This window comes from Phacochoerus africanus, chromosome 5, assembly GCF_016906955.1.
Source record: "Phacochoerus africanus isolate WHEZ1 chromosome 5, ROS_Pafr_v1, whole genome shotgun sequence".
NCBI classification, from domain to species: domain Eukaryota; kingdom Metazoa; phylum Chordata; class Mammalia; order Artiodactyla; family Suidae; genus Phacochoerus; species Phacochoerus africanus.
Window position 1 is genome coordinate 102,477,146 of NC_062548.1, and position 25,974 is coordinate 102,503,119.

Here is a 25,974-nt window from a genome sequence, read left to right on the forward strand (position 1 = left end):
AGTGCCTGAATCTGAACGTGGGTGCGGAAGAGGAATTTTCATATTTCCTATACACCGCGCCACGGCTTCTTTCCGCGCTCTTCTAGAGTCGCTTTTGCCTTCTCTGTCCCTGAGAACCTGGCTTATCGTTCCCTTAAGTGGCTTAAGAGGGCATGTTTTAAATTAGGCGATCTCTGGGCACCCCGGCTCCTGGCGCAGGGTCCTTTAGTCGAGCCTTGGGGCGACAGCGGGGAAGGCGGGGTCCTTTTCTAGGGCGGTCGCGCAAGCAGCGGCTGCGGGAAGTCGGACACTGGGCATCATGTATTACAAGTTTAGTGGCTTTACGCAGAAGTTGACGGGAGCATGGGCTTCCGACGCGTATAGCCCTCAGGTACGGGTGGCGCCGCGCCGCTTCGGTCAGGAGAAGGGACGGCCCGAGTTTCTGCTCCTGGTAGTCTTGGCTCTGGAGCCAGGCGAGGCTTCTGCCTGCTGTTCGTTTAGTTCGCCCCGCGCCTCTTCTCACCCCCTTGCCGCTGCCGTGGAGGTGCCGAGTTCCGCAGGTGCTCCCCCGGCTACGCTGGCCGGGTGTGAAGCTGGGCCTGGTACTTAGCAGGGGTCAAGGTGACCCCCGGGTTGTTGGTTGTGGATCGTGGGGTGTCTCATGGGGTCTGCGGGGCACAGAATGTGACCCGTCCTAGTCCGAAGTTTGGCCCCATCCTTTTTAGGGAGGTCCAACTTCCAGTCTCCTCAGTGCCTCATTGTCATACTACTGCCACGACCCAAAAGACAGCCTCATTCAAACACCAGATTTGAGAGCTGGGATGATGGCACCGACGGAAGCCATTGGGGCGGGAGCGGTTTTATGATCAAAATTAGAATATTTAGCTAATTCAAATATTTGGGTGAGCCTGTGCAGTTACGTGCAGAGAGCTGACGTTTTCGCCTACTGTAAAATGGTTGACGGTTGCTCTTATTCGAGTGGTCTGAAAAGTATTGCAGTTTCACTCAGATTTTGCCAATTGGAGTATCAGTTTCCGGCGTGTAGGTCAGGGATGAGGGACTGTAAAGTCCCACCCTCTTAATCTGGGCTTAGATCCTGGCTTAGCTGATTTAATTTATGACCTTGACTAAGTCATTTAATTTATTGTGAACTCAATTTGCCCTAGGTCACCTGTAGTTTAGATTAAATGAGGTGTGTTAAGTGTGTTAAGTGACTAGCAGTCAGATCAGGTGGCTGTTACTAGATAAGGGGTGGCTATTCTCTGGAAGTTAAGTCATAGATACCATGATATTCATTCCTTATCCTCAGAGTAATGTGGGAAGAGTTGATGAGTTTTGCAGTTGGAAAACTGGGATAGTAAGGCCCCAGGTGAGGCCTAAGGAATGCTCCTGCTTCATTGTTGTTACAGCCTTTTTTTTCCCTATGGAACTCTGTAACTTGCTCAAGGGGGAGGATGATTAAGAATGATTTCAATCTGGAATCCCCGCCGTGCTGCAGTGGGTTTAAGATCCAGCGTTGACACAGCTGCAGCTCGGATTTGATCCCCGGCTCGGGAACTTCCATATGCAGCAGCTGCCCCCGCCCCCCCCCCCCCCCCCGAAAAAAGAAAAAGAATGATTTCAATCTAAGATTGGATGTGTTGTTAAAACTAGAATAGGGAGGAGTTCCCATCGTGGCTCAGTGGTAAGGAACCTGCTAGTATGCATGAGGACGCGGGTTCCATCCCTGGTCTTGCTCAGTGGGTTAGGGATCCTGCGTTGCCGTGAGCTGTGAGCTGTGGTGTTTGTGCAGATGGGGCTCAGATCTGGGTTGTTGTGGCTGTGGTCTAGGTCAGCAGCTGTAGCTCCTATTCAACCCCTAGCCTGGGAACTTACATATGCCCTGAGCGCAGTCTTAAAAAGAAAAACAAAACAAGAACTAGGATAGGGAGGGCAAGAAAAAGGGCAGGTTTTTGGGAGGTGTGGGATTGGAGAGGAAGGGTCCAGGTTTATAAATACTGAGTTTGCGATATGTCATGTTTGGTTGCAGCTGGATTTATCAATATGGAGTTTAATAGTTCCAGGTGTCTTCAGCCCATTGGTGGTAGTAGAAATTGTGGTAGGGGGAATCATCCAGGGAGTGTATAGGGAAGAAAGGTGGAGTTATGATTACAGAGAAATGAAGAGAGAGTGGAGGGTGAAGATTTATTTAAAGAACAACCCCGGATTAGAAGGGAAAACAATGTGGTGTTACTGAAACAAAATTGGTAGTGAGCTCTAAAGAAGGAATTGATGACAGTGATTTGACAGATTATAAGAAGTAAACATTTTTCGATCATATTTGCTTCTATAAAGAAAGTATATTTTTTAGCTCATGGATCTTACATGTTACAATTTGAGTTTTGACCAACACATATACTCTGTAACTCTATTAACATATAGAAGAGTACATCACCCATAGGAAGTTCCTTCTTAATCTCACCTTGTCAGATCCCTGTCCACCTTCCTTTTCTGATTTTTATTGCTATAAATAGCCACAGCAACGGGGGATCCCAGCCGTGTCTGAAACCTACCCCACAGCTCACGGCAACGCCGGATCCTTTAACCCACTGAGCAAGGCCAGGGACGGAACCCGCAACCTCATGGTTCTTAGTCGGATTCGTTAACCACTGAGCCCCTTCCATCATTTTCATTCTTTTTACCTGTGGGGCCAGGAAAGCTGAATTATTGATAGTATGGTATAAAACATAGGAGGGTTTGAATCCCATCTTACTAATGGCACTTTTTTTTTTTGGCTTTTTGTCTTTTTATTTTTTTAATTTTATTTATTTTTTTATTACTCAAATGAATTTATCACATCTGTAGTTGTATAATGATCATAACAATTCGATTTCACAGGATTTCCATCCCACAGCCCAAGCACATCCCCCCACCCCCCAAACTGTCTCCTCTGGAGACCATAAGTTTTTCAGTGTCTGTGAGTCAGCATCTGTTCTGCAAAGAAGTTCAGTCTGTCCTTTTTTCAGATTCCACATGTCAGTGAAAGCATTTGATATTGGTGTCTCATTGTATGGCTGACTTCACTTAGCATGATAGTTTCTAGGTCCATCCATGTTGCAAAAAATGCTGGTATTTGATTAGGTCCCATTTGTTTATTTTTGTTTTTGTTGTCAATACTCTGATAGGTGGATCTGAGAAGATGTTGCTGTCGTTTATGTCAGAGAGTGTTTGGCCTATGTTTTCTTCTAGGAGTTTTATAGTGTCTGGTCTTATATCTAGGTCTTTAATCCATTTTGAGTTTATTTTTGTGTATGGTGTTAGGGAGTGTTCTAATTTCATCCTTTTCCATGTGGCTGTCCAGTTTTCCCAGAACCACTTACTGAACAAGCTGTCCTTTCTCCATTGTATATTTTTGCCTCCTTTGTCATAGATGAGTTGGCTGTAGGTGTGTGGGTTTAATTCTGGGCTTTCTATCCTGTTCCACTGATCTATATTTCTGTCTTTGTGCCAGTACCATGCGGTTTTGATGATTGTTGCTTTGTAGTATAGTCTGAAGTCCGGGAGCCTGATTCCTCCAGCTCCATTTTCCTTTTTCAGGATGTCTTTGGCTATTCTGGGTCTTTTGTGCAAAACACACAAACTTTGAAATATTTTGTTCGAGTTCTGTGAAAAATGTCCTTGGTGATTTGATAGGGATTGCATTGAATCTGTAGATTGCCTTAGGTAGTATAGTCATTTCGATAATGTTAACTCTTCCAATCCATGAGCATGGTATATCTTTCCATCTCTTTGTGTCATCTTTGATTTCTTTCATCAGTGTCTTATAGTTTTCAGAGTACAGGTCTTTTGTCTCTTTAGGTAGGCTTACTCCTAGATATTTTATTCTTTTGGATGTGATGGTAAACGGGATTGCTTCCCTAATTTCTTTCTATTCTTTCATTGTTACTGTATAGAAATGCTGTCGATTTCTGTGTATTGATTTTGTATCCTGTGACTTTGCCAAATTTGTGGATGAGCTCCAACAGTTTTCTGGCCGAGTCTTTAGGATTCTCTAGGTATAGTATCATGTCATCCACAAATAGGGATAGTTTTACTTCTTCCTTTCCAATTTGGATTCCTTTTATTTCTTTTACTTCTCTGATTGCTGTGGCTAGGACTTCCAGAACTATGTTGAAGAGTAGTGCGAGAGCAGACATCCTTGTCTTGTTCCTGATCTCAGTGGGAATTCTTTCAGCTTTTCACCATTGAGAATGATGTTTGCTGTGGGTTTGTCGTGTATGGCCTTTATCATGTTGAGGTAGGTTCCCGTTATGCCCACTTTTTGAAGGGTTTTTTTTTTTATCAGAAATGGGTGTTGGATTTTGTCAAAGGCTTTTTCTGCGTCTATTGAGAGGATCATATGGTTTTTATTCTTCAGTTTGTTAATGTGTATCACACTGATGGATTTTCGGATATTGAAGAACCCTTGCATCCCTGGGATAAATCCCACTTGATCATGGTGTACTATCCTTTTAATATATTGTTGGATTCAGTTTGCTAGTATTTTGTTGAGAATTTTTGCATCGATGTTCATTAGTGAAATTGGCCTGTAGTTTTCTCTTTTTTTGTGGGATCTTTGTCTGGTTTTGGTACCAGGGTGATGGTGGCCTCATAGAATGAGTTTGGGAGTATCCCTTCCTTTGCAATTTTTTGAAATAGTTTCAGAAGGAGAGGTATTAGATCTTCTCTAAATGTTTGATAGAATTCGCCTGTGAAGCCATCTGGTCCTGGACTTTTGTTTGTTGGAAGTTTTTTAATCACAGTTTCAATTTCAGTTCTTGTGATGGATCCATTCATCTTTTCTATTTCATCTTGGTTTAGTCTTGGAAGATTGTACTTTTCTAAGAGTTTGTCCATTTCATCTAGGTTTTCCATTTTATTGGCATATAGTTGCATATAGTAGTCTCTTGTGATCCTTTGTATTTCTGTGATGTCTGTTGTTAGCTCTCCTTTTTCATTTCTAATTTTATTGATTTGAGTCCTCTCTCTTTTTTGCTTGATAAGTCTGGCTAGGGGTTTATCAATTTTGTTGATCTTTTCGAAGAGCAAGCTTTTCGTTTCATTGATCTTTTCTATGGATTTCTTTGTTTCTATTTCATTGATTTCTGCTCTGATCTTTATGATTTCTTTCCTTCTACTCACTTTAGATCTTGTCCTTCTCTCTCAAGCTGCTTTAGATGTAAAATTTGCTTGTTTATTTGGGCTTTTTCTTGTTTCCTGAGGTGGGCTTGTATTGCTATGAACTTTCCTCTCAGAACGGCTTTTGCTGCATCCCATAGGTTTTGGAGTGTCGTATCTTCGTTGTCATTTGCTGCCAGGTATTTTTTAATTTCCTCTTTGATTTCTTCAGTGATCCATTGGTTGTTTAGTAGCATGTTGTTTAGTCTCCATGTGTTTGTGTGTTTTGCAGTTTTTTTCTTGTTGTTGATTTCCAGTCGTATAGCATTGTGGTCGGAAAAGATGCTTGATACGATTTCAAATTTCTTAAAGTTACTGAGGTTGGATTTGTAGCCCAGGATATGGTCAATCTTAGAGAATGTTCCATGTGCACTTGAGAAGAATGTGTATTCTGTTGCTTTTGGATGAAGTGTCCTATAAATATCTATTAAGTCCATCTGGTTTAATGCTTCATTCAGGGCCTGTGTTTCCTTACTGATTTTCTGTCTGGTTGATCTGTCCATTGCTGTAAGTGGGGTGTTAAAGTCCCCCACTATGATTGTGTTATTGTCGATTTGTCCTTTTAAGGTTGTTAGCAGTTGCCTTATATATTGTGGTGAACCTGTGTTGGGTGCATAGATATTTAAAATTGTTATATCTTCTTTTTGGATTGATCCTTTGATCATTATGTAATGTCCTTTTTTTTTTTTTTTTTTGTCTTTGCTATTTCTTTGGGCCACTCCCACGGCATATGGAGGTTCTCAGACTAGGGGTCGAACTGGAGCTGTAGCCCCTGGCCTACGCCAGAGCCACAGCAAAGCGGGATCCAAGCCACATCTGCAACCTATACCACAGCTCACGGCAACGCCGGATCGTTAACCCACTGAGCAAGGGCAGGGACCGAACCCACAACCTCATGGTTCCTAGTCAGATTCGTTAACCACTGCGCCACGACGGGAACTCCGTAATATCCTTCTTTCTCCCTTAAAATATTCTTCTTCATTTCATTTTAAGGTCTATTTTGTCTGATATGAGTATTGCTACTCCAGCTTTCTTTTGATTCCCGTTTGCATGAAATATTTTCTTCCATCCTCTCACTTTCAATTTGCATGTGTCCCTAGAAGTGAAGTGGGTCTCTTGAAGACAGCATATATATGGGTCTTGTTTTCGTATCCATTCAGCAAGTCTGTGTCTTTTGGTTGGGGCATTTAGTCCATTAACATTTAAGGTAATTATTGATATGTATGTTCTTATTGCCATTTTATTAATTTCTTTGGATTTGTTTTTGCCGCCTTTTTTCTTTCCTTCTTCTCTTGTTCTTTTCTGCCTAGAGAAGTTCCTTTAGTATTTGTTGTAAGGCTGGTTTAGTGTTGCTGAATTCTCTCAGCTTTTGCTTATCTGTGAAGGTTTTGATTTCTCCTTCAAATCTGAATGAGAGCCTTGCTGGGTAGAGTAATCTTGGTTGGAGGTTTTCTTCTTTCATCACATTAAGTATATCATGCCACTCCCTTCTGGCCTGCAGAGTTTCTGTTGAAAAATCTGCCAATAACCTCATTGGGGTTCCCTTGTATGTTTTTTGTTTCTTTTCCCTAGCTGCTTTCAAGATTTTGTCTTTAATTTTGGTCAGTTTGATTACTATGTGTCTCAGGGTGTTCCTCCTTGGGTTTATTTTATATGGTACTCATTGTGCTTCCTGGATTTGAGTGAGTGATTCCTTCCCCATGTTAGGGAAGTTTTTGGCTGTTATCTCTTGGAATATTTTTTCTGTCTCCTCTCTCTCTCTTCTCCTTCTGGCACCCCTATAATATGGATGTTGGTGCGTTTAACGTTGTCCCAGAGTTCTCTGAGACTCTCTTCATTTGTTTTCAGTCTTTTTTCTCTTTTCTGTTCTGCATCCGTAATTTCCACTAATCTGTCCTCCACCTCACTTATTCATTCTTCTGCCTCCTGTATTCTGCTGTTAGCTGCTTCTAGTGAATTTTTTATTTCAGTGATTGTTTTTTGCATCTCTTCTTGTTTAAGTTTTATATCTTGTATCTCTTTGGTCAGTGTTTCCTGTAAGTTATCCATCTTTACCTCCAGTTTATTTCCAGTGTCTTGCATCATCTTCAGCATCAACAGTCTAAAGTCTTTTTCCTGGAGGCTAAGAATCTCCTCCTTGCTTAGCTGTTTTTCTGGGTTTTTTCCTTTCTCCCTCATCTGAGTTATAGTTATCTGTCTTTTCATTTTTATAGGTTTTTGGTGTGATGACCTTCTTACAGATAAGAGTTGTAGGCTCTCTTACTTCTGATGTCTGCCCCCCTGTGGCTGAAGTCAGTGTGGGGGCTTGCTGTAGGCTTCCTGATGGGAGGGGCTGATGCCTGCTCCCTGGTAGGTGGAGCCGATTCTAATCCCTCTGGTGGGTGGGGCTTAGCCTCTGGATGGGATTAGAGGAGGCTGTGTGCCTGAGGGGGTCTTTAGGTAGCCTGTTTACTGAGGGGCGGGGCTGTGATCCCCCCTGGGTTGTTGTTTGCCCTGGGGCTTCTCAGCAGCTGACTGATGGGTGGGGCCAGGTTTTCCCAAAATGGCCACCTCCAAAGAAAGGCATGGCTGCTGAATATTCCCTAGAGCTTTGCTTTCAATGTCCTTCCCTCACAACAAGCCATGTTCACCCCTGTTTTCCCAGGATGTCCTCCAAGAACTGCGGTCAGATTTGACCAGATTCCCATGGAGACTTTACTTTGTCCTGGGACCCAGTGCACGTGAAAGTCTGTGTGTGCCTTTTAAGAATGGGGTCTCTGTTTCCCCCAGTCCCGTGGAGCTCCTGTGCACAAGCCCCACTGGCCTTCAATGCTAGGTGCTCCAGGGGCTCTTTCTCCCAGTGCCAGATCCCCACACGTGAGAGTTTGATGTGTGGTTCAGAACTCTCACTCCTGTAGGTGAGTCTCTGTGAACCAGTTAGTTTCCAGTCTGTGGAACTTCCCACCCGGAAGGTATGGGGTTGTTTATATCGCGAAACCACCCCTCCTACCTCTTGATGTGTTCTCCTCTTTTTCTTCTGGAGTAGGATATCTTTTTTAAGGTTTCCAGTCCATTTGGGTGAAGAGTGCTTAGTCTTTAGTTGTGAATTTTGTTGTTTTTAGGAGAGAAGTTGAGGTCCAGTCCTTCTATTCCGTCATCTTAATTCCCGGAACTTAATGGCACTTCTGAGCTTTGTTTTAAGCATCAGTAGCATGGGCTGATCATACTTAATTTGCAGGCTTGATGTGAAGAGTAGATTTAATTTTAAAGATTGTGTAGGAACCTGAAAAAAATTCCAATTATAAATGAAGAAAGCAGAATGTGGGATTTTGTACTGTGACTGTAAAGATATTCAAGTATGCTTATGAAAAAAGATTGGAGGAGAATATACAATTCATAATAACTGATGGGATAAGATATTTGGATTGTGGGTAACTTTAAATTTCTGTGTCCTAAACTTTTTATAATATTATAAATGGAAATATGGAATTATTGAAAATGTTAAGTTGATTGATACTCCTGTTTTCAGATGATCTTGTTCAAAAACTTTGCTGTAGTTTTGAATCACTTGACAGGTGAACAAACACAAAGCATTAGATATAATCCCATCTAAAAATGCTCTCACATTAGTCTTGTCAAAACATGAATTTAATTTCAAACCATTTTTAGAGTTGCTAGGTAGGAAGTGTTTTTAAAATTTTTGCATTCAAGGGGAAATGATCATTGGGAGAAAATATAAAAAGCTCACAGAATGATAAGGGCATGTTTAAAATTCTCCAGTTTAAAGAAAGATCTTTTTTATAGCTTTGCTGTATCTCTGTAGTTAGAGCCCCTGTTCCTATCTTTGACTTCTAAGTGTCTGAGTGTGTTATGTTCCAAATGTAGAATAACAGCTTACTAAGCAAACTTCCTCTTAGGTGGATTTGTTTGTTTGGCTTCACTTGTGGCATGCAGAAGTTCCTGGGCCAGGGATTGAACTCAAGTCATTGTAGTCACCGGACCCACAGCAGTGACGATGCTGAATCTCCAGCTGCTGGGCGACCAGTGAAGTCCCATATGGATTGTTGTTTTTGAGCAATAGTTGAGAGGAGGTAGCAGGGGCAAGTAGGTACTTAAATGCCAGGGCTCTGGACTTTGAGAGAATCTTGAGTTTCCACACTTGGCTCTGTTTTTTTTTTTTTTTTTTAAAGTGATTGCAAGCAAGTTACCCTCTCTGCTCCAGTTTTCCCCTCTGTAAAAAGGGAGTAGTAACATCTCCCTAGGGAGAGCTGTCTAGATGAAATGTAGTGATGCACATGAAATGCTTATTAATACGATGTGGGCACATAACAATGGCTTAACTGCTATTATTCCATAATGAAAATATCCATAAAGGTGGAGATTGTATAAGTCTTATTCATTATGTATTTTCAGTATAGAAAGTGCTCAGTAAAGTGTGTTGAATGAGTGAAAGGAGGACAGAAAAAAAGGCCATGATTCATTCTCTCTTATGGGTCTCTGTTGGAAGAAATAAAAGCCAAGTTTATTTATTGAGGTATAGTTGATTTACAGTGTTGTGTTAATTTCTGCTCTACAGCAAAGTGACTTGTTATAGATATATACATATCCATTCTTTTTAGGATTCTTTTCCCATACAGGTTTTCACAGAATATTGAAGAGTTCCCTCTGCAGGTCCTCATTGACCATCCATTCCATATATAATAGTGTGCTTGTGTCAATCCCAAACTCCCAGTCTATCCCTCCCTCCAACCTTTTCCTTTTGGTAACCACAGATTTGTTTTCAAAGTCAGTGAGTCTCTTTCTGTTTTGTAAATAAGTTAATTTGTGTCCTTTTTTTTAGATTACACATGTAAGTGATATGATATGTCTTTCTCTGACTTACTTCACTTAATGTGATAATCTCTGGTTGCATCCGTGTTGCTGCAAATGGCATTATTTCATTCTTTTTTATGGCTGAGTAGTATACCACTGTGTATATGTAGCACATCTTTATTCATTCCTCTGTTGATGGACATTTAGGTTGCTTCCATGTCTTGGACATTGTAAATAGTGCTGCAACGAACATTGAGGTGCATGTATCTTTTTGAATTACGGTTTTCTCTGGATAGATGCCCAGAGTGGGAATGCTGGCTCATATGGTAGTTCTGTTTTTAGTTTTCTAAGGAACCATTCTCCATAGTGGCTGTACCAGTTTACATTCTTGTCAAAAGTGTAGGTGGGTTCCCTTTTGTCCACACACTGTCCAGCATTAATTGTTTGTATATACATATTTTTTCTTTACGACCGCACCTGCGGCATATGGAAATTCCTAAGCTAGGGGTCAAATCAGAGCTGCACCTGAGCCCTGTACCACAGCCACGGCAACACTGGATCCTAGCTGCATCTTTGAGCCACATTGCAGCTTGTTGCAATGCTGGATCCTTAACCCACTGAACGAGGCCAGGAATTGAACACATGTCCTCACAGAGATAGCATCAGGTTCTTAATCCACTGAGCCACGATGGGAACTTGTATTTTTGTAGACTTTGTGATGATGGCCATTCCAGCCAGTGTGAGATGATACCTCATTGTAGTTTTGATTTGCACTTCACTAAAAATAAGTGATATCGAGCCATATTTTCATGTGTTTTTTGGCTGGCTGTATGTCTTCTTTGAAAAATGTCTATTTAAATATGCCAGTTTTTTTGATTGGATTGTTTGTTTATGATACTGAGCTGCGTGAGCTGTTTGTATTTTATTTTATTTATTTTGCTTTTTGGGGCTGCAGCTGCGGCATATGAAGGTTCCCAGGCTAGGGGTCCCTTTGGAGCTGTAGCTGCCAGCCTATGCCAGAGCCATAGCAACGCCAGATCTACACCACAGCTCACAGCAATGCTGGATCTTTAACCCACTGAGTAAGGCCAGGGATCGAACCCACAACTTAGTGGTTCCTAGTCGGATTCGTTTCTGCTGTGCCACCACAGGAACTCCATGTTTATATATTTTGGAGGTTAATTGCCTTTTGGTTGCTCTGTTTGCAGATGTTTTCTCCTGTGGGTTGTGTTTTTGTTTTGTTTATGGTTTCCTTTGTTGTGCAAAAGCTTTTATTAGGTCTCATTTATTTTTGTTTTAATTTTCATTACATTAGGAGGTGTATCCAAAAATATATTGCTGTAATTTATGTCAAAGAGTGTTCTGCCTGTTTTCCTCTAAGAATTTTATAGTATATGGTCTTAAATTTAGGTCTTTAATCCATTTAGAGTTTATTTTTGTGAGAGAATCTCATTCTTTTACATGTAGCTGTCCAGTTTTCCCAGCACTTATTATTGAAGAGATTGTCTTTTCTCCACTGTATGTCCTTGCTTCTTTAGTTGTAGATTAATTGACCGCAGGTGCGTGGGTTTATTTCTTTTATTTCTGGACTTTCTGTCCTGTTCCACTGAGCTGTACTTCTTTTTTTGTACCAGTACCATACTGTTTTGATGACCATAGCTTTGTAGTATAGTCTTAAGTCAGGGCGTCTGATTCCTCCAGCTCTGTTTTTCTTCCTCAGAATTGCTTTGGCTATTTGGAATCCTTTGTGTTTCCATACAAATTTGGAGTTCCCTTGTGGCACAGTGGGTTAAGGATCCAGTCTAGTTGCTGCAGTGGCATGGGTCACTTCTATGGTGTGGGTTTGATCCCTGACCTAGGAACTTTTGTATGCTGCTGGTACAGCCAAAAAAGAAAAAAAAAAATTTTTTTTTTCTAGTTCTGAGAAAAATGTCATTGGTTTTTTTGATAGGCATTGCATTGAATCTATAGATTGCTTTGGGTAGTATAGTCATTTTGACAGTATTGTTTCCTCCAATCCAAGAACATGGTATATCTTTCTATCTCTTTGTGTCATCTTCATTTTCTTTTATCAACTTCTTACAGTCTTCACAGTACAGGTCTTTTGTCTCTTTAGGTAGGTTTATTCCTAGGTATTTTATTCTTTTAGTATCCCATGGTAAATGGAATTGTTTCCTTAATTTCTCTTTCTGTTCTTTCATTGTTAATGTATAGAAATGCCAGAGATTTCTGTGTATTTTGTGTCTTGCAGCTTTACTGAATTCATTGTTGAGCTCTAGTAGTTTTCTGGTAGCATCTTTAGGATTTTCTATGTATAGTGTGTCATCTGCAAATAGCTATAGTTTTATTTCTTTTCTAATTTGGATTACTTTTATTTATTTTATTTTTATTATTCATATATTTATTTATTTTGCTGCACCTGCAGCATGCTGACATTCCTGGGCCAGGGACTGAATCCATGCCATAGTCATTACCAGAGCCACAGCAATGAAATGCCAGATCCTTAACCTGCTGATCCACCAGGGAACTCTTTTTTAAAATTATTAATTTTTTTGTTAGAGTATAGTTGATTTACAGTGTTGTGCCAGTTTCTTCTCTACAGCGAGGTAACCCAGTCATACATGTATATACATTCCCTTTCTTATATTATTTTCCATTATGGTCTATCCCAAGAGACTAGATACAGTTCCCTGTGCTGTACAGTAGAATCTTATTGCTTATCCATTCTAAATCTAAGAGTTTGCATCTACTAACCCCAAACTCCCAGTCCATCCCACTCCCTCCCCTCTCTGCCTTGGCAGCTACAAGTCTGTTCTTTATGTCTGTGAGTCTGTTATCTGTTTTGTAGATAGGTTTATCTGTGCCATATTTTAGATTCCACATATAAGTGATATCATGTGGTATTTGTCTTTTTCTGACTTCACTTGGTATGATCTAGTTGCATCCATGTTGCTGCAAATGGCATTATTCATTCTTTTTTATGACTGCGTAGTATTTCATTGTGTATATGTATCTTATTTAACATCTTTGTTAAAAATTTTTTATTAAAGTGTAGTTGATTTACCGTGTTGTGTCAATTTCTGGTCGCACACACACACATGCATACACACATTCTTTTTTCTCATATTATCTTCCATCACATTTTTATCACAAGATATTGGATATAGTTTCCTGTGCTATAATAGTAGGAACTCACTGCTTCTCCATTCTAAATGTAATAGCTTGCATCTACTAACCACAAATACCCAGTTCATCCCACTCCCTCCCCCTCCCCCTTGGCAACTACAAGTCTTTTCTCCCTGTCTGTGGATCTGTTTCTGTTCTCTTGATAGGTTCATTTGTACCACATTCATCTGTCAATGGACATTTAGGTTGTTTCCATGTCATGACTATTGTGAATATTGCTGTTGTGAACATGTGGGTGCATGTATCTTTTTAAATTATAGTTTTGTCTAGATATATGCCCAGGAATGGGATTGCTGGATCATATGGTATTTCTAGATTTAGTTTTTGTTTTTTTTTTGTCTTTTTGTCTTTTTAGGGCCACACCCACAGCATATGGAGGTCCCCAGGCTAGGGGTCTAATCTAAGCTGTAGCTGCTGTCCTACACCACAGCTCACAGCAATGCCAGATCCTTAACCCACTGAGGGAGGCCAGGGATCGAACCCGCAACCTCATGGTTCCTAGTCGGATTTGTTTCCTCTGTGCCATGACAGGAATTCCTCTAGATTTAATTTTCTGAAGAACCTCCATACTGCTTCCCAGAATTGTTGTATCATTTTACATTCCCACCAATAGTGTAGGAGGGTTCCCTTTTCTCCACACCCTCTCCATCATTTGTTATTTGTAGACTTATGAATGATGGGCATTCTGACCAGTGTGAGGTGGTACCTTGTTATAGTTTTGATTTGCATTTCTCTAATAATTAGTGATGTTGAGCATTTTTTCATGTGCCCCTTGGCCATCTGTATGTCTCTTGGAGAAAAGTCTATTTAGGTCTTCTGCTCATTTTTCAATCACATTGTTTGCTTTTTTGTTGTTGAATTGTATGTGTTATTTGCATATTTTGGAGATTAAGCCTTTTTTGGTTGTGTCATTTGCAACTGTTTTCTCCCATTCTGTAGATTGTTTGTTCTTTTTCTTTTCTTTTTTAATGGTTTCCTTTGCTCTGCAAAACTTGTGAGTTTAAGTCCCATTTGTTTATTTTTGTTTTTTATTTCAGTTGTTTTGGGAGAGTGACCTAAGGAAACATTTGTGTGGTTTATGTCAAAGCACCACTTGCTGAAGAGACTGTCTTTTCCCCATTTTATATTCTTGCCTCCCTTGTTGGTGATTAATTGATCATAGGTATCTGGGTTTATTTCTGGACTCTATTCCATTGATCCATAAATGGCTTTTCTTATGTTGAGATCTGTTACCTCTGTCCAGTTTGGTAAGAGTTTTTATCATGGATGGTTGTTGGATTTTGTCAAATGCTTTTTCTAGATCTATTTAAATGGTCATGTGGTTTTTGACTTTTGTTAATGTGATGTATTACATTGATTGATTTGTGTATGTTGAACCATCCTTGTGAACATGGGCTGAATCCCACTCAGTTGTGGTGTATGATCTTTTTTATGTGTTGTTAGATTTGGTTGGCTAAAATTTTGTTGAGAATTTTTGCATCAGTATTCATCAAATATATTGGCATATATATGCATATATTTGGCATATATATGTACATATATATGTATGTTTGGTAGTATTTTTGTCTGGTTTTGGTATTAGGGTGATGGCGGCTTCATAGAATGTCTTTAGGTATTCCCCTTCTTCTTCAGTCTTTTGGAAAAATTTAAGAAGGATGGGTATAAGTTCTTCATTGTATGTTTGTTAGAATTCACCCGTGAAGCCATCAGGTCCTGGACTTTTGTTTGTAGGGAGTGTTTTTATTACATACTCCATTTCATTTCTACGGTTTCAACTGTTCATTTGATCTGTTTTTCTTGATACAGTTTTGGTGGGCTCTATATCTCTAGAAAGTTGTCCATTTCTTCTAGTTTGTCAGATTTGTTGGTATATAATTGTTCATAGTATTCTCTTGTGGTTTTTTGTGTTTCTGCAGTATCTGTTGAGATTTCTCCTTTTTCATTTCTTATTTTATTTAGCTTTTCTCTCAGAGTTTTGTCAGTTTGTTTTTACCCTTTCAAAGTATGAACTCTTGGTTTTGTTGATTTTTTTTTCCTGTTTTTTTTTTTTTTTTTTTTTTTTGCTTTTTACTCACAGCATATGGAGGTTTCCAGGCTAGGGGTCAAATCAGAGCTACAGCCACAGCCTGGGCCACAGTCACAGCAATGCCAGATCTGAGCTGTGTCTGCAGCATACACCACAGCTCACGGCAACACTGGATCCCCAACCCACTGAGTGAGCCCAGGGATCAAACCCACAACCTCATGGTTTTTAGTTGGATTCGTTTCCACTGAGCCACGATGGGAACTCCTTTTTTCTGTTAAAATGTCTTATTTATTCATATCTTTTTTGATTCTTTGATTTCCTTCCTTCTGCTGACTTTAGGTTTTGTTTGTTCTTTTTCTGATTCTTTTAGGTGGTAGGTTAGGTTGTTGATTTGAGGTTTTTCTTGTTCTTTGAGGGAGGTCTTATATCCCTCTAAACTTCTCTGTAAGAACTGCTTTTGAGGCATCCCACAGATTTTATATGGTTGTGTTTTCAATGTCATTTGTTTCAAGGTATTTTTTAATTTCCTTGTTGATCCATTGTTTTTTTAGTAGCATGTTATTCAGTCTCCATATAGTCAGTTTTTTCTCATTTTTTTTTTTCCTGTGGTTGATTTCTTGTTTCATGTCATTTGTGGTCAGAGATGCTTGAAGTAATTTCTGTACTCTTAGATTTGTTGAGATTAGTTTTGTGCCCCAGTTATGTAGTCAGTTTTAGAGAAAGTTCCATGTGTACTTGAAAAGAATGTATATTGTTTTTTTTTTGGATGTAATGTCCTGAAAACATCAGTTAAAATCTAATTGTTCTGTTGTATCATTTAGGATTTTTGTTGCCTTATAGATTTTTTTATCTAGAAGATATGTCCATTGATGTGAGTGGGGTGTTTAATTCTCCTACTTTTATTGTATTCCCATGAATTTCTCCTGTTATGTCTGTTAGAATTTGTTTTATGTATATGGGTGCTCCTATAGTAGGGGCATATGTGTTAATGAGTGTAGTGTCCTCTTCTTGAATTGATTCTTTTATTGTTAAGTAGTGTCCTTCTTTAACTTTTTTTATGGCCTTTGTTTTAAAGTCTATTTTGTCTGATATGAGTATTGCAACTACTGCTTTCCTGTCATTTCCATTCGCATGACACATCTTTTTCTGTTGCCTCACTTTCAGTTTATGTGTATCTTTTGCCCTAATGTTGGGTCTCTTGTAGGCAGCATATTGTAGGCTTTTTTTTTTTTTTTTGTCTTTTTGCCATTTATTGGGCTGCTCTCGTGGCATATGGAGTTCCCAGGCTAGGGGTCTAATTGGAGCTGTAGCTGCCAGCCTGTGCCAGAGCCACAGCAACGCGGGATCCAAGCCGTGTCTGCAACCTACACCACAGCTCACAGCAACGCCGGATCCTCAACCCACTGAGCAAGGCCAGGGATCGAACCCGCAACCCCATGGTTCCTAGTCGGATTCGTTAACCACTGTGCCACGACGGGAACTCCTAGGCTTTTGTTTTTTTATTCCAGCCTGCCACTGTATGTCTTTTGATTCTAGCATTCAGTCCATTGACATTTAAAGTAATTATTGATGAATATTATGTATTACCATTTTAAACCTTGTTTTCCAGTTGATTCTCTGTTCCTCCTTTGTTCTTTTTTTTTTTTGGTTGGAGGATTTCCTTTTATTTTATGCTGTGTCTTTTTGTGTGTGTGTGTGTGTGTGTGAATGTATTGTTTGTTTTTCATTTGTGGTTGCCCTGTTTTTCAAGTGTGTTAACCTGTTCCTACATCTGCTTGCTTTAGATCAATGGTCATATAGGCTCAAACACATTCTAAAAAAAGTTTAACTTTTCTTACTTTCCTTCCCCACATTTTATGATTTTGATGTCTTGTTTACATCTTTATGTTTATCCTTTTGCTGTTATTTGTGTTTTTCATTACTCTCACAAGTAGGTTTTTTTTTTCCTTTATTGATCTGTGCACTGGCATATTTAAGTATTTACTTTCCCATTGTGATGTCCTCCATCCTATATTTTCTTCTTTTCTATTTGGAGGAGACTGTTCAATATTTCTTTTAGAATGGGTTTAGTATTGCTGTATTCTTTTAGTTTTTGTTTGAAAAATTCTTTATTTCTCCTTCTATTTTATTTATTTATTTATTTATTTATTTTTGTCTTTTTAGCTATTTCTTGGGCCGCTCCCGTGGCACATGGAGGTTCCCAGGCTAGGGGTCCAATCGGAGCTGTAGCCACCGGCCTATGCCAGAGCCACAGCAACGCGGGATCCAAGCCGTGTCTGCAACCTACACCACAGTTCACGGCAACGCCGGATCATTAACCCACTGAGCAAGGGCAGGGACCGAACCTGCAACCTTATGGTTCCTAGTCGGATTTGTTAACCGCTGCGCCACTACGGGAACTCCTCTCCTTCTATTTTAAATGATGATCTTGTTGGGTATTCTAGTTTGCAAATTTTTCCCTTTTAGAACTTCGAATATATCTTGCCACCTCTTCTGGCTGTAGTGTTTCTGTAGGGAAATCAACTGATAGTCTTATGGGGGTTTCCTTATAATTAGTACTTTGTTTTTCTCTTGCTGCCTTTAGAATCCTTTCCTTGTCTTTAACTTTTGTCATTTTTATTATAGTATGTCTTGCCGTAGGTCTGTTTGGGTTCATCTTGTTTGGGGCCTTCTGTGCTTCCTGTATCTCCATATCTGTTTCCTTCTTTAGATTTGGAAAGTTTTCAACCATAATTTCTTCAAATATATTTTCAATCTCCTTTTCTTTTTCTTCTCCTTCTGGAATCCTTATTATGCACAGATTGGCATGCTTTGTATTACCCCATGGATCTCTTATACTGCTTACATTTTTTTTTTTTATTTTGCTCTCTCTTTGCTGTCCTTATTGGGTGAATTTCATTATTCTATCTTCGAAGTCACTTACTCGTTTCTCTGCATCATTCACTCTGCTGTTCAATACCTTTAACTCAGCTTTTGTCTCTGCAAATGATTTTCTAATTTTTCTTGACCCCACCTTGTAGTTCCTAGTTTCTTTTTAAAGTAATCAGCATTATTGTCAATATCTAGTCTTAATTCCTTCAGTCTTTTCATTACTTCCTTTTTGAATTTAGCATCTGTTAGATTGCAGAGGTCTTTTTCATTGTTTACTCTTTCAGGGGAATTCTCCTGTTCTTTTAAATGGGAATAGTTCCTGTGCTTCTTTATTTTTGTTATACCTCTCTTACTCTGAGAACTTAGGGGAAACAATTATCTACTATAGTCTTGGAGGGCTATTTATATGTGGGAATGGCCCTGGGTAGTTGTGAGGGCTTACAGTTGTTTTTGTTTGTTTTTTGCTTTTGGCATGAGGGTTGCTTTTGGTTTGGATGCTTGCTGTCCGTTAATCCCCTTGATAGAGAGGGTGAAGGTGTATGGCCTGCCCGTGCTTCCAGGGAGGTGGGTGCAATGGGCAGTGCCTTCAGGTGGCACCTGGTTGCAGGGCCCTCGGCATGGGCAGTGACCCTCAGGGAAGCCCTTGGCAGCGGCAACAGCAGGGCATGTACATTCCCTTGGAGGTGAGGGAAATATATGGTAGACTGTTGCAGGGCCCTCCCTGGCAGTGACCCCTGAGGTGATTAGGACCACTGGTAGTGCCTCTTCACAGGACCCTGAGTGGTGGTGAGCTGTACCCACCTCTGGAATCTGAGATGGCTCAGTGTTTTACAAATGACCTGTAGCTCGTGCAGAAGGTGCCCTGCCACCTGAGAGCCTATGCATGTGCAGAGAAAGAAGTTCCTGTGGTGGCCTCACCCCTCCTCCTCTTCCCCTCCCCACCAATGGCACCTTGCTTTTCTTGCAGGCCCAGGCCTTCCCCTGTTCATCTGAGCCCACGGCTCACCACCCAGGCTGCTGCTTCTCCCTGGAACTGACCTCCATAGCTTGAGTCTTGGCACCCAGGCCCTGCCTGAATGTCTCGGACCATGGCGTGCCAAGTGGTAGTACCAATCGTCTGTGTGGCTCTCTGATTTGCCCTTCCCTGACTGGCTGCTGTGTTTTTCTTTGAGGCTCCTCTTCTGTCCTAGCTGATCTCCCCTTCAGTTAGGTGGGCTCCCAAGGAGTGGATTCCTTTCTCTCTCACAACTCCCTTTTAGGAGTGCTGTTCCTGTCCTGATTTCTTTATTTTTCTCTTTTTCCCTTTTGTTTTGTCCAGTTATGTGGAGGGTTTTTTGCTTCTTTCGGAAATCTGAGGTCTTCTGCCAACATTCGGTAGATGTTCTTTGTGAATCGTTCTTCATGTAGATGTGTTTTTTTGACATGTTTGTGGGAGAAACTGAGTGCCACGTCTTAGTCCTCTGCCATCTTGATCCTGCTCTCTCTCTCTCTCTTTTTTAATTTTTATTTTGGCCATGCCTGCAGCATGCAAATGTCCCTAGGCTAGGAATGTTCCATAGCAGCAACCCAAGCTACAGCACTAACAGTGCTGGATCCTTAACCTGCTGAGCTACCAGGGAACTCCTGACTTCCGTTTATTGCTTTTTCTTCCCTGATTGCTGTAACTAGGATTTTCGAAATTATGTTGAATGGAAGTGGCAATAGTGGATATCCTTGTCTTGTTCCTTATCTTAGAAGAAATGCTTTCAGCTTTTCACCATTGAATATGATGTTAGCTGTGGGTTTGTCATATGTGGCCTTCATTATGTTGAGGTAGGTTTCTTCTATGCCTACTTTCTGGAGGGTTTTTATCATAAGTGGGTGTTGAATTTTGTGAAAAGCTTTTTCTTCATCTATTGAGAGAATCATGTGGTTTTTATTCTTCAGTTTGTTAATTTGGTGTATCACACTGATTGATTTGTGGGTATTGAAAAATCCTTGCATCCCTGGGGTAAATCCCACCTCATCATGGTGTATGATCCTTTTAATATATTGTTGGATTCATTTTGCTAGTATTTTGTTGAGGATTTTAGCCTCTATGTTCATGAGTAATATTGGCCTGTAATTTTCTTTTCTTTTTTGTGGTATTTTTGTCTGGTTTTGATATCAGGGTAATGGTGGCCTAATAGATGATGCAGTTTCTTCCTCTGTAGTTTTTTTTTTTTTTTTTTTAATAACTTCAGAAGGATAGATGTTAACTGTTTTCTAAATGTTAGATAGAATTTGCCTGTGAAGCCATCCAGTCTTGGACTTTTTTTGTTGACTGCTGCTGCTGCTGCTTCTTCTTTTTTTTTTTTTGCATGCAGAAGTTCCAGGCTAGGGATCAAACTAGATGCTGGATCCTTAACCTGCTGAGCCAACAGGGGACTCCTTTTGGAAGTTTTAAAGTCACAGTTTCAATTTCAGTACTTGCTGTTGCTCTAGTCATATTTTCTATCTCTTCCTGGTTTTGTCTTGGAAGTTGTACCTTTCTGGGAATTTGTCCATTTCTTTTAGGTTGTACATTTTATTGGCATGTAGTTGCTTGTATTTTTGTGGCGTTGGTTGTACCTTCTTTTTCACTTCTAATTTTATTGATCTGAGTCCCTCTTCCTTTTTTTCTTGATGAATCTGTCTAAGGCTTTATCAATTTTGTTTACTTTTTCAAAGAACCAGGTTTTTTTTTTTTTTTTTTGGTCTTTTTGCCTTTTCTAGGGCCGCTCTCATGGCATATGGAGATTCCCAGGCTAGGGGTCCAGTCGGAGCTGTAGCTGCCAACCTACCCCAGAGCCACAGCAACACAGGTGGGATCTGAGCCACAGATCCGCTCATGGCAACACGGGATCCTTAACCATCTGAGTGTGGCCAGGGATCGAACCTGCAAGCTCATGGTTCCTAATCAGATTTATTAACCACTGAGCCATGATGGGAACTCCCTGGTTTTCTTGTTGATTTCTTCAGTGATCCACTGGTTATTTAGTAACATTGTTTAGCCTCCATGTATTTGTGTATTTTACATTTTTTTATTCCTTTGAGTTGATTTCTGATCTTGTAGAGCTGTGGCTGGAAAAAAAAATGCTTAGTATGATTTCAGTTTTCTTAAATTTACCAAGGGTTGCTTTGTGGCCCAGCTTATGATCTGTCCTGATGAATGTTCCATGTGCATTTCAGAAGAATGTATATTCAGCTGCTTTTGGATGGAATGTTCTATAAATATCAAGTCCATCTGATCTATTCTGTCATTTAAAGCCCATGTTTACTTGTTGATTTTCTGTCTGAATGATCTGTCCATTTTTGTAAGTGGGATGTTAAAAGTTGTATTGCTGTTGATTTCTGTTTATGGCTGTTAGCTTTTGCTATATATATATCAAGGTGCTCCTTTGTTGGGCACATAGATATTTACAATTGTCATATCTTCTTAGATTGATCTGTTCATAATTATGTCTTTTGTAACAGTCTTTCATTGTCTCTTGTAACAGTCTTTATTTTAACGTGTATTTTGTCTGATATGAGTATTGCTCCTCCAGCTTTCTTTTGATTTCCATTTGTATAGAATACCTTTTTCCATCCTGTCACTTTCAGTCTATATGTGTCCCTAGATCTGAAGTGGTTCTCTTTGTAGACAGCATATATATGGGTCTTATTTTTGTATCCATTCAGCCAGTCTATGTCTTTTGGTTGGAGCATTTAATCCATTTACATTATCGATATGTATTTTCTTACCGCCATTTTGTTGGTTGTTTTAGATTGTTTTTGTTGGTCATTTTTCTTTTTCTTTTTTTGCTTTTTAGGGCTGTCCCTGCAGCATATGGAAGTTCCCAGGCTAGGGGTCGAATCAGAGCTACAGCTGCTGGCCTATACCACAGGCACAGCAACATGGGACCCGAGCTGTGTCTGTGACCTATACCGCAGCTCATGGCAATGCTGGATCCCTGACCCACTGAGCAAGGCCAAAGATCAAACCTATATCCTCGTGGATACTAGACAGATTTGTTTCCACTGCACCACTATGGGAGCTTGGTCTTTTTTCTTTCTTCTTTTGTTCCCTTGTGATTTGATGTCATCTTCTTTTTTTCCCTGTCTTTTTAGGGCCACACCCATGGCATATGGAAGTTCCCAGGCCAGTGGTCGAATTGGAGCTGTAGCTGCTGGCCTACACCACAGCCACAGCAACACCAGATCTGAGGCATGTCTGTGACTTAGACCGTAGCTCATAGCAATGCCAGATCCTTAACCCACAGAGTGAGGCCACAGTTTGAACCTGTGTCCTCATGGATACTAGTTGGGTTTGTTACCACTGAGCCACAATGGAGCTCCCTTGATGTCTTTTTAGTGTTGTGTTTGGCTTCCTTTTTTTTTTTTTTTTTATTGTATGTGTATTTATTGTAGATTTTTGGTTTGATTTCCATGGGGTTTTGATATAGGAGTCTATGTACACACACAAATACACACATACAAAATTGTTTTAAGTTGCTGGTCTCTTAATTCCAAGTGCATCTCCAATATCCTGCATTTGCAGTCTCCTCTTCCCACTGTTGCTGGTTTTGATATCATATTTGTAGATGTGTAGATGTTTTTGTAAACACACGTAGACTGTTTTTCTACAAATAGAGATGTTTTTACTGTATGTTTGCCCTTACCAGTGAGCTTTCCCATTCATAATTTTCTTGCTTCTAGTTGTGTCCTTTTCTTTTTCATTTAAGAGAAGATCCTTTAGCTGTTTTGGTGATACCAAATACTTTTATTTTTTGCTTGTCTGTAAAGCTTTTGTTTTCTCTGTTAACTCTGAATGAGAGCTTTGCTGGGTAGACTATTCTTGGTTGTAGGTTTTTTCCCCCCTTTGATCACTAAATATATTGTGCCATTCCCTTCTGGCACAGTTTTTCTCCTTTAAAATCAATTGATAACCTTATGGAGGTTCTCTTGTATGTTATTTGTTGCCTTTCCCTTGTTGCTTTTAATATTTTCTCTGTCTTTAATTTTTGTCAATTCGATTAATATATGCCTTGGTGTGTTCTTCCTTGAATTTATCTGGTTAGGAGTCTCTGCACTTCCTGAACTTGAGTGTTTCCTTTCCTTTTCCATGTTAAAGATCTTTTCAACTATTATCTCTTCAAATATTTGCTCAGGCCCATTCTCTCTCCCTTCTTATCCTGGGACCCTTATAATGCAAATGTTGGTGTGTTAAATGTTGTCCAAGAGGCCTCTTAGACTGTCCTCATGTCTTCTCATCTTCTTGTTCTGTGCCAGTGATTTCCACCAGTCTGTCTTCCAGCTGCCTTATTTGTTCTTTTGTCTCATTTATTTTGCTGTTGATTCCTTCCAGTGTATTTTATATTTCAGTTATTACGTTGTTCATCTCCATTTGTTCTTTAAATCTTTCAGCTCTGTGTTAAACATTTCTTGTATCTTTTCAGTTCATGCCTCTATCCTTTTTTTGAGACCTTGGATCATATTTACTATCTTGATCTGAATTCTTTTTTAGATAGGTGGCCTATCTCCACTTCACTTAGTTGTTCTTCTGCTTTTTTTTTTCCCCTTGTTCTTTCATCTAGTACATATTTTGCTGTCATCTCATTTTCTCTAACTTCCTGTTTCTGTGTTCTCTATTCCTCAGGCTGCAGTATCATGCTTCCACTTGCTTCTGGTGTGTGCTCCCTGGTGGGTGAGGTTAGTCTTTGATCTTGTGCAGGCTTCCTGGTGGGAGGGACTGGTGCCTGCCCACTGGTGGGTGGAGCTGAGTCTTTTCTCTCTCGTGGCAACGCTGTGTCAAGTGGTGTGTTTAGAGGCAGCTGTGAGCTCAGGAGGACTTTACACAGCTTGTCTGCTGATGGGTGGAGCTGCGTTCCTACTCTATTGGTCATTTGGAATGAGGCATCCCAGCACTGGAGCCTGCAGGCTGTTGGGGAGCTCGTTCTGAGAATTTGTCACTAGGGCTTTGCCACGTGTGTCCTTGCTGCCACAGTCAGCTACTGCTGATCCCTACCTTTCTAGGAGACCCTCAAAGGCCCACAGGCAGGTCTGACCCAGGCTCCTGTGGAGTCAAAAACTGCTTTGCCTTGGGTCCCAGTGCACATGGGATCTTATATATTCCCTCTGAGAATGGAGTCTCTGTTTCCCTCAGTCCTGTGGAGCTCTTTCACTTGAGCCCCCTTCAAAGCCAAGTGCTCTGGGGGCTCCTTGAGGCCAGAACCCTAGGCTGGGGAACTTGATGTGGGGCTCAGAACTTTCACTCCTGTAGGAAAACCTCTGTGATATAATTATTTTCCAGTTTGTGGGTTGCCCACCCCATGAGTATGGGATTTGATTGTATCATGAAAGAGTCCCTCCTGTCATTTCATTGTGGTTGCTTCTTTGTTTTTGAGCGTACAATATTCCTTTTGTTAGGTTTTGGTCTTTTTTGTTGATGGTTGTTTAGTGGTTATTTGTGATTTTGTGTTTTCGTGAAAGGAGGTGAACTCAAGTCCTTCTGCTCTGCCATCTTGTTGTCTTCCTCCTCTCATTTTCCCATATAGTTAAAAGTTATCCTTATATACCTTCTTTTTAGATAGGAAAGTAATCATTTAAGAGTAATGGGTTTTCTAAAGAACTTTGGTAATCTGAACTGTAGTACAGTAGTATCTACATGAACAAAATATTTTTAAGATTTCTACTTGCTTCAGTATGATGTTGATGGGATCAGACTCAGGCAAGACTGACTCCGTTCATTTTTACATGTGGAAACCATACAAAGATAAATGTTTAATAAAGGTGTTAAAGTCTGCTTCATATCACTGAGAAGCCACTCTAAGCTCTACTTTTCTGTTGCAGCATCCTATTGTTTTGTGTCCTTGCACTGCCCACAAAAATTGGTTGGGGGGAGAAAAATCATCAAAGCTGTGGTGTGTCCAATGAAATCCTTAAACTTTGATATCTTTAAAGCTTGGGACTACTTGAAAACAGCAGGTAAACATGGAACATCTTCCTAGAATACCAACTTTAAACATGTAACATTAAAACAAAAAGCAAATGAATGCATAATTTATATTCATTTTTAATAGATGAGATGTTCCTCCAGTTCCTGCAGCCATTTAATGGTTTCATTGGACTTTGAAAAGCTCTACATTAGAACGTGTTACTTTTGTCATAAAAGCAACTCTGATTTTTTTTTTGATTTTTTTTTTTTAAACGACCACCTCTCACAGAGTCAATGTTGGGTCCTTAACCTGTTGAGCCACCAGGGGAACTCCTAATTCATTTTTTTTTGGCTGTGCTTGCAGCATGTAGAAGTTCCTGGGGGCAGTGATAATACCAGATCCTTAACCTGCTGTGCCACCAGGCAACTCCTGGAATGCCTAATTCTTAAGAAACGTACTTGAAGTATCTAAACCACATACCACTTATATTCTGACAGGTCATATAAATCTCAAACAGGCTCTTCCCTTGGTGACACTACCTATGCCAAAAGGCAGGTGTGGGGTAGGTATTATTTTAGCACTTACAATACTCTTGACCTGTCATTTTGTTTGTCCAAAATCATCCAAATGTACAGAAAATTAGAATTTAACCTAATAGACTTCAAATTTAGTGGTAATAGCAAAGGCAATTCAAATAGTAATACGGCACAATTTTCCCTGCTAGTAGTTTGGGTTTTTTGTTTGTTTGTTTAGCTTCGCCTGTGGTATGTGGAAATTTCCAGGTCAAGGATTAAATCTGTGCCACAGCAGCAACCCAAGCCACTGCAGTGACCACACCACATCCTTAACCTGCTGCGCCGCAGGGGAATCCCTCCCTGTTAATGGTTTTAAAGTGCTCATTTAAACAAGGAATGGAACAAGGAATTTGTTTACCTGCTTACGTATTTGAAATACAGCTTTATTTGGATTCTAAGTAAAAAGAATGGGAATGACAGTAACAAACAAGATTTT

At 40.1% G+C, this 25,974-nt stretch overlaps 1 protein-coding gene across 4 annotated transcripts in view; it reads left to right on the forward strand.

The window, feature by feature from the left end:
* Positions 1–221: 221 nt before the first annotated feature.
* LOC125128129 (cytochrome c oxidase subunit 7A-related protein, mitochondrial) overlaps positions 222–25,974 on the forward strand; it is a 63,717-nt gene continuing 37,964 nt past the window's right edge. For 2 of the 4 annotated variants that reach the window (XM_047782204.1, XM_047782202.1), the window contains exon 1: positions 225–370. In XM_047782204.1, the coding sequence (XP_047638160.1) occupies positions 299–370 (72 nt within the window). In that variant the 5' untranslated portion in view covers positions 225–298. Of the gene's footprint in view, positions 371–25,974 lie in introns of all 4 variants that reach the window. The other 2 variants (XM_047782203.1, XM_047782201.1) reach the window with 2 other exon arrangements.